Consider the following 13981-nt stretch of genomic DNA (forward strand, 5'->3'; position numbering starts at 1 on the left):
GTTATCAGAACACTGTCACAAGTCCATGTATTTACTTATTTGTTAGTAGATACATGTACATATACAAACTATAATATAAATCAAAAGCACAAATGGCTTGTTTCAAATTAAATGCTTCTAATGTAAAGTTTAAAACGTTTTTATCAAAAAGTATAGAGAATTTTCTATCACTTGAGATTGGTTTGTTGTTTGAGGTGATCTTATTGCCAGGACGTTTTTAGATTGACATTGGCAAAACTTGATCGTTGTTGAAATGCTCAAAAGAGAAGACATCTTTTTTTTGAGCGTTTTACCCACGATCAATTTTGCCGATTTTTCTTGAAGTTTATTCAAAGATTACCTCACTTTACCTCGCTTCTGAAGGGCGATCGCTAAGCGGATGTTTGGTATAAATCAAACTTCACCAAACCTTTAGAAAAGTCGTTGACAAAAATATTTTGCCGATGGTGGTAATAACGACGCTTATGAATTTAGAAAAGTTGAGGTTTACCTCTATGGCTTGGAATAAAGTGATTTTCTAAAGCGATAACAACTGTTTCGGTAGCCGTTGGGCAAAAAACAGTTCAAATTAACAGTGTTGAGTTCGAGTTATCTATAGCAATTTATCATTACGTGGGAACGGAACAAAGAAACCGTTCGAATTAACCATGTGTTCGAGCTATCCGTGGGCGAGTATCCATGTTTCACTGTATTTAATTTTTTTTGTCACTCATCTTTTATTAATGATTATAGCTACAGGTCAATTAATGAGGTTGAGGAAGCAGCCAGAGAGAGGAGACGAGGAGTTCGTCAAGCCTCGAGTAGTTCGTCAAGCCTCGTTACCTTCCGTTGTCTGTCTGTATCCCATTTACTTCCTGTGATCTTTCTCTGTTCGTATTGTAACTCTATTTGCTACATTTATTTTGCTGTTTGCATTTATTTTGCTGTTTGCATTCATTTTGCTGTTTGCATTCATTGTCTTTTATTTTTCTATATATTATACATTGCCTACAAAATTTAAATGTATAAATATATTAATTTATATTAAATATAAATTTATATTTTTATAGTATATAAAAATCACTCTACGTGAGCTTTTTAAAAGATGTCCTCATTCAAATGCATATATCTCTGAACAGGGTTGGTCTACAAAGACAAAAATGGCATCAAATTGTAGCTGATGTTTTAGCCCTTTATTGGTCTTAATTTCATTACATCGACCTTTTTTACGCAACCACATCTTTAAGAAAGATTTGGTAAGTATTCATGTTCTCAGCAGTGTCAAACCTTGCATTTTTGTATCACCTGTATTTTTGTTTTCAAATGTTGCTTTTGGTGACAATACACACTTTTATCAATTGGTTGATGTCACGTTTTAGACTCAGAGAATGAGTAGTAAAGTTATTTAATGATCTGAGGCTTCATGCTTAGTAAATGTTTAGCATTTTTGGAAATTTAAGTTCACTTGACCGAAACAATGGGTGCACTATTTCTTGAGTAAGGGAGTTTTGGCTACCTGAACAAAGTGTTGCATAATAAATGCCTTTTACACTTATTGGAGGTTAAAATAATCCTTTAATTTATATTATTTTGGTTCTTTCTAGTTTTAGGAATCTAATATTACATACATTTACAGCACCTGGGTAGTAAACTAGAAATAATGAATCATAGTTAGCTAATTCAGTAACAGCTTTCAACAACTTTTTACAGCACATGTCTGTTATAATATTCATCTATTGGCATAAATGAACTGATTTAACTCCAAAATAATAGAATATACTTGCCTTCATCAGATGTAACATCACCTTATTCAAAACTTCGACCGCCAAACCATTTCGCATCAGTTCACTATTATCAGGATTAATATGATGTGGAGAAAGCTTGTGGTAAACGCAAAGATTGTTAGTACAATAATCCCAGTTGTAAGCATCTCTCCAGTGTGACCAGAGAATGTGATTGGGCCCATGTCGAAGTAAGCGCATACCTCCATCCTTGCTCTTTAAAACGCTATTCCTGATCTTCTTAAACTCATGCTGTAAATTACATAAATGATTTCTCAGCATTTCTTTTCAATAATTGTATTGTTTCAAATTATTTTGGAGAGGTAATCATGCCGTAAAATAAAGCTTATTGGCTGTTGATATATTACAGCAGTCATTACTGACTATGTTAAACATAATATGTTTAAATGTGTATTTTATCGCCTGAAAATCCATGTATTTATATCATACCATAGGATCCATCATCATAACAATTGGTTGTTTGTTGAGATCAGTTGTTGTGTACGAACACGTATCCACACCATAGTTCGGAAAGTGCATACGCAAGAATGATCGGTTGTTTGATGAGCCATCCAGCAGCACACAGTTGACCTAGAAAAATATCAGTTGAGGGTTTATAATGCGCCTATAGTAAACAAAGTAGATTAGAAAGCTTATAACAACACAAATTTTTTAAGCACGACGACTAGTTTTTTTTAGGTTGAATACTTGAAAAACAAAACCGGCTTATGCTTTTTTGGTGAAAATGGAGGGATAAGCCTTGATGTTTTCACTTAGGGCCTAATCAAAAGATTAATTAAGTGATGAAGTTTTTGTTTCTGAATGAGCATAACGAGCAACCTTGGTTCGCACCGAGACTAAAATGGTGGCATTTTGCGACACCATAAAAGAGTCTTATAACAAATAAGGACAACACTCACAACACCCAATGAGCGCAAGTATAAAAACTATTAAAAATGTTTCAGAATCATATGATATAGCTGGACTTCTGATATGTTAAAATAATCATCTCATGCTATAAATCTGTTTTCTATGACATCGTTGCAAATTGTGTCAACATAATTTAATGCATATGATTTGGTTACATCGTAAAAATTCATTTAATATAATAATCTACATAAATCTCCAAGTCTGTATGTCCACCTATAGCTGTATGTCCACCTATAGCTGTATGTCCATCTATAGCTGATTATAGTCTATCAACGTAAATGTGCTTTGCGCTGGATTTCATCTAGAGACCTTGTATACTTTCAAGTCTTCAGCAATGTATTTAATTCCGATACCTCATTTTCACATTTGTATCTACGTTCAAAATTTTAATGGATAGTTGCTACAGCAAAAGTAATCTTTTTTATACAAACAATTCTATGTACCCTTTGTTATTATCAATTCAACATATTCATGTCGTTTCATGATTTTTATTTCATTTTTTCAGATCGTGTTAATTGTCTCAGTATCAAATTATTTTTGTTGTAATCATTGTAGCAAAACAGACTATTTAGCCATTACTTTCTAATTTTTTGACGTTTAAACACCTTTACAGTGGATTTGCTTTTTCTCTTAATTTATTTGAACTGCAGAAACAGTTTTCTCAAGGTATAAAATTAGAACTGTAAATGTTGTATATGTTAAATAAAAAGATTTTTCTGTTAAAAGATTTGTTATTACCAGGGACAACGCCAGACATTCAACTAGTATAAAAAATAGTCATTTTTGAATCTGATGCATACAACCCTTGAGGTAGTTACCTTGAAGAATATTCTTGTTAATTGTCTAATGGCTTCCCAAACAATGATGAAAATCTCAGACGCTACAGCTTCCGTTGTTGCAAAGTAGGCAATTGGAAACCTAAACCCCTGATCACCGAGAAATACAAGCTGGAGAATATGCGTTGCTAATTTACGCCGAGTACCTGAAATGTAAATAATTTCAATACAATTTGCAAGAAATATGCTTAGCACAAGAGCCTTGTGTGGACAAGCTCATATATAAAATTCTCACTATCACTAGCCTGATGCCTACCGATACGCTGTTGATGCAAATTCTGTGCTGGTCCATAATCGGTGTAGCCTGTGAGTGGTGCATCTGGTTGGCTCGACTGCAATTGGAGACTCTGCTGCAATGAGCATTCATATCCAATTGATTATTCAGGAACGCCATTTTAAATCAGTGTATCACAAATAATTGTTTAGGTGCTTTTTAATAAAATATAGAAAACATATCTCCTAGAATGCAGCATGTGATATGCATTAGTTTGGTCCTACTGGTATCTATAAACTGTAGTCCTCCACATGCTGCTTTTAATTATTTTTAATCTGCATTTTTAGCAGCAAAAGAGTTGGTTACAAGGCAAACATTGGACTATTTATAGAGATCAGGGTAATCCTGAACCCATTCAAGACAAAAACTACCATAATGTTCATAGAATTGTGAAAAGTGAACATTGGATCTGAACACAGCAAGCGTACACCATTGTGTATCACCCTATGCATAGAGAATCTGAAAGTTTCCTTTTGACATGATATATGCTAGCATATATTAGTAATTTCCATGTAATAATTTATATTTCTAACCTGAATTAGCATCTCATCAATTATTAAGCAGCCATGCCTGCCTTTCTCTGAAATGTTCTTTTTATTGGCTTCTAACAGCATCCAGTCTAAATGTTCAGCATTGAATCCAGGTTTTTGAGAAATGAAATTTTTGTACTTGATAAGATGCGTAATGGATGGCAGGACAAGGTGCTGTTGAAGAATTTCATAAGACTTCCGGCTCGATAATAAAATCGATAGGCTGAACTGAATTGTGCTGAAATGAAAGCATAGATATTTATTCATAGCTAAAATAGTTTGTTTTATTCAAAGTGCTTTCTTGCACAGTGGAGGGATCTCTGTACAAACGAATTTGGGCCAATGTTTTTTTAATATCAAACATACCTCAGGAGAAATATACTATACACAGGTTTAAAGATTCAAGTGGTAAGCACATTTAGAAAACAAACTGTGAATAAAAGCAATTCATTTTTTCAGTATGAAAAGTGTTAGTTGCAAAAATGCGACAAAAATTCTATTATACACGCTTAGAGACCTTTTGCAATAGACATTGAAAGGTTTTTTCCCATTGAGTAGAGTGTCATTAAATTGAAAACCACATACAGCAGCCCTGACATCAGATAAATAAAAAGTATTCCAAAACCAATGACTCAATAAGTTTATATACAAAACTTTATTTGTGAAAAATCTCTTACCAAAGATTTTACTGTGAGCGTCAACTACCATCTACTTGAGCGTTGTAAACTGCAACTATTTGTAAATCTTTAAGTAGTCATATTAAGAGCCTCTATAAGTCTAATACATTGATATCCATGTGCAAGATTGCAATCCACAATTGGTTTAAGTCTTTCCGTGTCCACGAAACATCTTAAGGATAAATATTTAATTTAGCAGGAATCCACATAGAAAAATAAAGTTTCTGTTAAGCATTCTTTAGTACTTGTCACGGCATCAACTATTTTCCTATTAGAATGATTAAATGCAGAGAAAAATTTTGTAAAAACTTACCTAATCTTCCATCTGCGTGCTGTTTTGGAAGATTTAGAAGATTGATCAATAATGTCTTGGAGGAGTTGCGTGAAGTTGTGATGATTTTTAAGATCTGGTGGAAAATAACTTATAATTTTGTCAATATCTATGGTCTGAGTAGATGGTCTGTCGTCAGTAGATGAGTCAAATGGTATATAGTCCTTATCAGAAGTTAAGTCACAATCTGAATCACTGACAGTAGATGTCAAATCGCAGTCAGAGTCCTTGATGTCACTTGTCTCTGGATTGTTTGTAGCGCTTTGCACTTCCCTTGTATTTATGACCCGAGTATCCTGAATATCGAACTTCACAGCTGAGTAGCTGTGGTCCAACAAAACGTGGTGTGGAAAAGTTGCGACATGATCATTTCCTTTTCTAATCAAGCCACAGTAAACTTGCACTCGTTTGCCATCGACTGTTGGCCCTTTCATTGTGCCAATAGATGGGAATACTTCATGCAGTACAATGCCAAACTGTCTTTTACTCAGTCCTGAACAATGACTTCTATAATCGTCATATGCAGAGCTGACAAGAACATCTCTGTACCTTGAAACATTGCCGAAAGCATAGCTTTCTTTAATCCTGGTACAAATAAAAAATAACAGGAGTTATACTATTGGTTCCAGATATATGTGCAATATATACGGGCGATATATATGTAATCAATCTATAAATCTCAGTGTAGGTCTTTCTCAATTTTTGTCTCTTTGTTTGTTAATCCTTGTCCTATAACAATTAGAATCTAACAATGAAAAATCCACATGGCACAAGATCTGATCTCGGAACCTCAACATCAAAAGCCAGCAAACTTACCCATTGGACTACACTTGCAACTAAGCATAGCTGTCGATAATAGTGAAAATATTCATTGCATTGGTTAAGATACTCGCGCTTGATGCGCTAGCACTGTTGATCGTTACGCATAATGTCACCAGTGATAAGTTGGCCCAAACGCATGTATTGTTTTAGTAAAGCTTTTAGTAAAGATCTAGTTGTCCAGGCAAGTTACTCAAACTCATTACGCAATTTATTCTATTCCCGTGCAACGTCAGGCATTCGGCTTTTATACATGTATATATTAGTAATCTATAGAACTTGGCAATGTGGAGGAGATAACTATGGCTACAACACATATATTATTATGCAACAACTATAAAATTGACACTGATAAACAGTGCAACGAATGATAGTACAATGTATATTGGCATATAAACTGAAAAGGCGAATAAAATTGGAATGACAAGTTGCTTTTTACTTGCTTGACTGGCCAATCGCGCATGAAAGGTTATACAATGAACATTAGAAACTTGTTGCAAGTAAATGCCATCAAGAAGATTTAACAAATGTCTGTTCTTGGGTCACACAATCAAATGATGTCTCAGAGGAACAGCTGTTAGGTTTTACAGCAGTCAGCTACCATTTTGAACTATTAGAATTAATCTAAGTAATTCATATTAAATTACCATCTTTTGGCTGCTACTTTAGCTGTTTTCTTTTCGTCATTCATTATGATATTAAAATAAATATAATTACATAACCCAAAAACTAGTTAAATTTCACAACTGACTATCGGCATAAAATCGTTAGAGCGCGTAACTACTTTCTTCAGCAGCCACCAGCACGGCATATGTCAAATAGCGCGCCTGCAATTTTGACCACGTAATCTTGTTGGCTAATAATTGTGAGTTATTAGTCACGTGGTGCCCGCCGATAGCTCGGAAGGGTTCGTGGGCATGCGCCACCGGACGAGAGAAAACGGCCATGTTGTTATTGGGAATCCAAGCTCCGTTCGCGTAGCTTGTGACTCTGTGCTGTCGTAGCGAAAAAGGATTGTTAAGAGTCCTTCTGAGTCTTGGTGACTCGTGAGTAACCCTACTGGTGTAGTCTGGCACTACGGTGTTTTCTGGTAAAACGTGAGGTGGAGTAAGGGTGACATAAGGGGAGGTTTTGGAGTGTCACGGCTGGCAGTCTGGTACTGCGTTATTTTACTTAGTAACTTACAAGCTATTTCGGCTTATATATTTGTATTTACTTTGCCTTGTTGTTAGGTGGTGCCACTCAGCTGGGCTGAGGTGAGCACGAGCGGGCCATGAGCGCGCCCGGGAGCAGCCAAAAGGCTGAGCCATCTACCGATGGCGGAGGTGGTCAGCCACCCGAGGGCGCCACGGGCGCTGTAACAGTGCCACTGGTTTTAGATGCCGCTTTTTTAGCGAATCTGATGAACCAGGCACGAGGGCCTATTTTAGAAAGGCTGAGCCGGCAGATGCAGCCATTTGCCGGTGATGGTGCGGTTGAGGTAACCGCATGGCTCTCGCAGTACGAGCGACTGTGTGAGTTGGAGCACATTGCTCCGTGCACGCTGATTGCGTACATGCTCGATGGCACTGCTGCCAGAGTGCATGGGCGCATGAGGGTGGGCGACGCATCCCAGTGGGATGTCGTGAAGGCAGTTTTGACTGCCGAGTACGCCATGCCTCGACAGGAGGCATGGCGTCGCTTTGTCAGCTGTCGACTCGAATCCGGGGAGACAGTTGACGTGTACCTGGACCGCTTGGAGCGGCTCGGCGGTAGACTGGGGGTGACGCTGGAGGACCTGGTTTTTAGGACCAAGTTCTATGAAGGGCTGCCCGAGTCAGTCTACGAGTGGGCAGTTACGCACGATCAGGCGTATACTGCTGACTTTGGTTCAGTGCTGAACCGAGTGAGGGGAAAGTTGGTTTCCCGGAGAGCTGTTGAGGGTCGCCCCTCAACAATTAGCTCAGCGGCCAGTTCTGGTAACCGGCCGGCGACTGCTTCTGGCAAGCAGTTGGGGGCTGCTTCTAGCAAGCAGCCGGGAAGCAAAGACAGTTGCTTTCGATGTGGGGGTCCACACCGGGTGAAGGACTGCCCACGTATTAAGCGGCCTTCGTCTGGTACGGGGGCGAAAAAGACCTCTTCTGGCAAGAGGGTCGGGTGTTTCCGGTGCGGCAGCACGGATCACTTTGTACGGGATTGTCCTGTACGGCCACCGCCTGGGGCGGCGGCAGGGCTCACGGAGGATGAGCCGGGTTTTCATCAGGAGGATGCAACTCGGGGCGCCGCATCCTCTCATATGGACACCGTGTAAGCCAGGCTTACGAGGGGTCCCATAACATCAGGGGGACCCGAGGTGGCGTTGGCGTGACAGGGGGAGGCTGGAGGTCACATGTAAGCAGTAAGAGTGTACTGCGGGACAGTCCTTGGCTGTCCGGGGCGACTGGCGAGCCTACGACGAGCAGTCGTATGCCGGTCGTTCGAGCAATTCTGAATGGTTGCGGTTTTCAGTGTCTGGTTGACACTGGAAGCGAGAGGACTCTGGTAAGTCCGCAGGTGTTGACAGGCTCAACCCGACTTAGGCCGAGCCACCCGCTGTTGACAGCGGATGGTAAGGCGTCTCATGTGAAGGGTCAGTGTCGGGTGGTCGTCGGTGTACAGGGACACTGTTTCGGCGTTACGGCACTCGTTATGGACAAGCTGTGCAATCTTGGGGTTGACTGCTTGCTGGGTGGCGACGTCATTGACCACATGGGAGGTGTCACTGTCCGTAGAGGAAGTGATGCAAAGTATTCGGTCAGGTGGGGGAAACCCTATCAGAATGGATGCTGTGGAGTACCTGCTGGGCAGGATACTGGGGCTGGCTGCGCATGCGGGGTGGCAAGGGTGGCACCGTTGTCGGGGTTGGGTGGTGATCTGGTGTCACTGCGAGTCGACGACCCCGATTTTGTTGCCACTTTTGCCCAAGGCCGATGGACCGTTAGCTGGCGGTGGTCCGGGGAATCTCCGAAAGGATTGCAGACCCGGGTCGCGGAGTACAAGTGTACTCGGGCACCTAACCTGCATGAGCGGTACTGTGCTGAAATTGAGAGCTGGATCTCAAAAGGTTGGTTGAAAAGGTGGAGTCGGCCCATTGAGGGTATTATCCCCCTTTTGGCTGTGTTCCAACCAACGAAGGACAAAGTGCGACCGGTCATGGACTACCGTGAGCTGAACGCGTTTGTCGAGAGTCACACGGGAGGTGACGCGGTCGCTGTGTGCGGCGAGAAAATCCGGAAGTGGAGACAGTTGCGTGGCAGACTTGGGGTAGTTGACCTCAAGTCCGCATACCTACAAATCCATGTTTCGGAGGACCTGTGGAAATACCAGGTCGTGAAGTATAAGGGGGTCCCTTATGCGCTGACACGTTTAGGCTTCGGGCTTTCGTGTGCGCCTAGGATCATGACCAAAATCCTAGGCAAGGTTCTTTCGCTCGACGAGCGGGTCCGACGAGGGACTGACCACTATATCGACGATATAGTGGTGCAGGAGTCTGTGCTTGGCGTGGAGGAGCTGAGGAAGCACCTTGCTAAGTATGGACTGGCGACGAAAGAGCCGGAGGGCCTTGATGGCGGTCGGTTGTTGGGCATTTCTCTAAAGGGAAATGCTCGTGGACATTTGCAGATGTCGAGGGGAACTGCACTCTCCGAAATTCATCTTGAGCCAGCTGGGCTGACTAAGAGAGAGCTTTTCTCGTTTTGTGGCCGACTTGTCGGTCATTACCCAGTGGCTGGGTGGTTGCGGCCCTATTGCAGCTTCTTGAAGCGGCTGGGATGCAACGGAGCCTGGGATGCCCCTGTTGAAAAGGAGGTCCGCTCGCTAGCTAGTGAGCTTTACACAAGGGTATGCCAGGAGGACCCTGTTAGGGGTCCGTGGCACGTAAGACCGGACGGTTCGGTCGTTGTGTGGACAGATGCTAGCTCTCTGGGCCTCGGTGTGGCAATCGAGGTTGATGGCAGCATTGTTGAGGATGCGTCGTGGCTGAGGAAGGAGTCAGACCATTCACACATCAATGTTGCCGAATTGGAAGCTGTGGGACGAGGTGTTAACCTGGCTATTGCGTGGGGGTTCAAGACCTTCACCTTGGCGGTTGACTCTCTCACAGTTGTCAATTGGATGTCAAATACAATTGACGGGCGCAATCGTGTTCGCACGAAAGGTGCTGCAGAGATGCTGGTGAAGCGTCGGCTGGGGGTGATCCGTGATACGATCACCGAGTACGGCTTATCGGTCACTATGCGTCTTGTACCTACTGTGGAGAACAAGGCGGATAGGATGACGAGGGTGCCCAAGAAGTGGCTCGGGCATCGTGGGATGAGTGGAGGCGAGGCCGAGAGCATGGCTGCTGCCATCTTCACCGGCGAGACCCTCGGGGATGCTGTGTGGGCGGCTCATTTGCCTCACCATCTGGGTGTCGAGAGAACACTGTACCTTGCTCAGCAAGTACGCAGTGACTTGACACGGGAGCAGGTCAAACGCGAGCTGGCTGGCTGTGAGGCCTGTCAGCGCGTTGACCCGGCTCCGAGAGGTGAGAACCTCGTGGAAACAGGCAGCTTGGCTGTCGAGGGGAACTGGTGCCGGGTGGCCATAGACGTGACTCACTATGGCGGCCAGGTGTTCCTGTCCATGGTTGATTGCGGGCCGTCACGTTTCGCTATCTGGCGCCGCTTGCCAAGTGAGACGGCAGCGCACATCGTGGCTCAGTTACGCACAATCGTAATTGAGCGAGGGCCGTGTGACGAATTGTTAATGGACAATTCCATGGCGTTTAGGTCAGCAACTGTTGCACAGTTCGCTGACGAGTGGGGGATTTCTCTGAGATTTCGTGCCGCTTACGCCCCGAGTGGCAACGGAATCGTTGAGAGGAATCACCGGACAATCAAGAGGATTGCCGAGAGGGGAAGAATTAGCCCCGAGGAGGCGACGTTCTGGTATAATGTCACGCCTCGCAAGGGTACAGATGGGGGTTCGGTACCCTCGAATAATCTGTATCGATACTCATGGCGAGTGCCTTTTGACGTCAATCTACGTGGGTTAGATGAGGTCAGTCAGGGCAAGTTTGCTGTCGGCGATGAGGTGTGGGTGAAACCCTCGACTCCGTCGTGCACTAGGCAGTGGGCACCGGGAGTGATTACCGGAGTCGTTTCAAAGCACAACGTGTGCGTGGATGGCATGCCGAGGCATGTGAGGGATGTCCGCAAACGGCGGTTTGGCACTGACCGTAGTAGGGAAAACGGCATCCGTGAACTGGCCGAAGACGGCCGGCCTAATCTAGATAGATTACGCGGTTCTGCTGCTCCCCCACCGCCTCAGCTGCATCCCTGTGAGGTGGCTGAGGTCTCGGAGGGGGATGTGGAGGACGGTCCTCAGACTGCTGAGGATGAAGTTCAAAACATGGATGGTGAGCCTCAGACTGCTGGGGTTCCGTCCGGGGATTTAGATCCTGATGAACCTGAGCTTCAACCGTTAATGCTCAGGCGGTCGCAGCGAGAGCGACGGCGTCCCCAGTATTTGGATGACTATGAGGGATAGCTGGTAGCTTCTTAAAAGCTGGGGGAAATGTGAGTTATTAGTCACGTGGTGCCCGCCGATAGCTCGGAAGGGTTCGTGGGCATGCGCCACCGGACGAGAGAAAACGGCCATGTTGTTATTGGGAATCCAAGCTCCGTTCGCGTAGCTTGTGACTCTGTGCTGTCGTAGCGAAAAAGGATTGTTAAGAGTCCTTCTGAGTCTTGGTGACTCGTGAGTAACCCTACTGGTGTAGTCTGGCACTACGGTGTTTTCTGGTAAAACGTGAGGTGGAGTAAGGGTGACATAAGGGGAGGTTTTGGAGTGTCACGGCTGGCAGTCTGGTACTGCGTTATTTTACTTAGTAACTTACAATAATTATTGTCGATGCAGAGACGTGTAGCGCAACGAGGCTACATGGCTCCGAGTCGATGAACTTAAGGGGAAACCCCAAAACCTTTGCTTTTGGTAAATACGCGTTTGTGACCAATCCAACGGCGAGGTCAAAAGTTCATTTCGTAAGCTTTTCTTGTAGCCGTTATATATCGAATCCCGATATTCAAAGGTCTACATTAGACACTCGTTTCCGCCCGCAAGTGTTTTTTGTAAGTTGCGTATTGTTGGTAAAGGTGAGTGTTTTAATTGGTAAAATTTTGGGTTTTTAGGTTATTTGATGTATATTTTCAGATGAGAGCATTTCTAACAGTGAAAGAGATGGTGTGATTTTTTGTAATATACCCTTCTCTCTTTTTTCTCACCGTCGCTTATCGCAACGCTCGGAGTACCCGTGATTGGAGGGTAATTTATCGCTTTCGACATCTTCAGAAGATAGCACAAAGTGTTTTTCCTAATAATGTCTTGTTACTCTAGCTTGAACTTCGGAACTGAATTTGCAGTCGGCGTACATGCAAAGAATCACTTTACAGTTCTTGCATTTATGAGTCCTACAGCGTAATTTTTGTGTCCTCCTTCCACACACACAATATTTAGCTAATCTTTCAGTTTTATCTTTCCTAAACTTCAGCCAGGCATTTTTAGTGCGATATTTTAAGCACTCCGAAGATGGAAGTTCAGACATCTAAATTGATAAAAATCTAATCTAAAAAGGATACATTCCGCGAAGCAATATTTTTAAGTATCAGTTAAAAGAATTTCACTGTAAAACTTACCAATTTTTATTAAATATTAAATATTTTTATTAAATATTAAATATAATAAAATTTTTATTGTAGTCAAGAATCATCCAGTTTTTAGCAATTATGGTTTAATTTACCTTGATTCAATACACTTAGTTTTGCATAAAACATGATTATATAAGTTTTCTGTCAAAGAAAATTATCTACCAAGTAAAGATTGGGTTACCATTACTAAAGAATGCAGAGTCAGCCTTGAATTATCGTTTGCTAATTTTTTAATGCTTTGTTTCTGTTTCTCACCATAAAATGGTTAAGAATTGACATTAGCTTTAAGTTTTATTTAAACTATTCTTACAGAAAACCGCTACTCTATCCACCAGTTTTTTCTAACTAAAATGAAACAAAACTACAGCTAAAACAACTACAGAAATAATACTTCATGTGCATCCTTCTGGCCTCTTATTATGAGAAACGTTCTTCTGATTAAGCAAGGTTTAGCATTAGCTCTAGTAACGAATTTTGAAAAAAATAGATTTAATTATCTTACAGCGTTTGATCGTACGTTGATACCCAATACCACTCAGCAATAAGATATTTAGTCAAAACAAGAGTACACAACATATTTAAGAAATATGATTTTTTATAAAACTATCTAACATAGCACTTAGCTATAATTCATAACTACTACAATAATTCTACATAAGAAATGTTGATTTTATAACTAATTTGTTGAGTTGTTCTTTAATATTAATCAAATGATAACAATAACAAATAAAAAAATGTGATGCGCTGATCCACAAGATGGAAGCCAAAGTTTCTTAAGATATAAAATGAAGTTTTATATCTTAAAAAATTTAAAATTGAAGTTTAAAATTTATATTTAAAAAATTGAAATAAAGTTAGTTGTATAGCTTTCTACAAATTTTTTAGACCGAAACTGTAACTGAAACTTAGATTTTTATTATTATGTATGATTAAGAGAAGCATATATAAAATGTAAAAGTACTTACATGCAGCAAACTATAAAAAACATACTATAAGTTGCTTTATTATCTTTGAACAAAAAACATACTTAAGCCAGTTTAATTTTTTTTAAGTTTGTATAATCTAAGTTTACTTACTGCCATAATAAATGGTGCATCTCTCAGACATAATTTGACCATTT

General features: G+C 41.5%; 1 protein-coding gene across 1 annotated transcript; it reads left to right on the plus strand.

The window, feature by feature from the left end:
- The first annotated feature begins 8602 nt into the window (after positions 1 to 8602).
- On the plus strand, positions 8603 to 11704 carry LOC137397063 (uncharacterized). The gene has a single exon (XM_068083347.1). The coding sequence runs from the start codon at positions 8603 to 8605 to the stop codon at positions 11702 to 11704; it is 3102 nt and encodes a 1033-aa protein (XP_067939448.1).
- Positions 11705 to 13981: the final 2277 nt, after the last annotated feature.

This window comes from Watersipora subatra, chromosome 5 (genome assembly GCF_963576615.1).
Source record: "Watersipora subatra chromosome 5, tzWatSuba1.1, whole genome shotgun sequence".
NCBI classification, from domain to species: Eukaryota; Metazoa; Bryozoa; class Gymnolaemata; order Cheilostomatida; family Watersiporidae; genus Watersipora; species Watersipora subatra.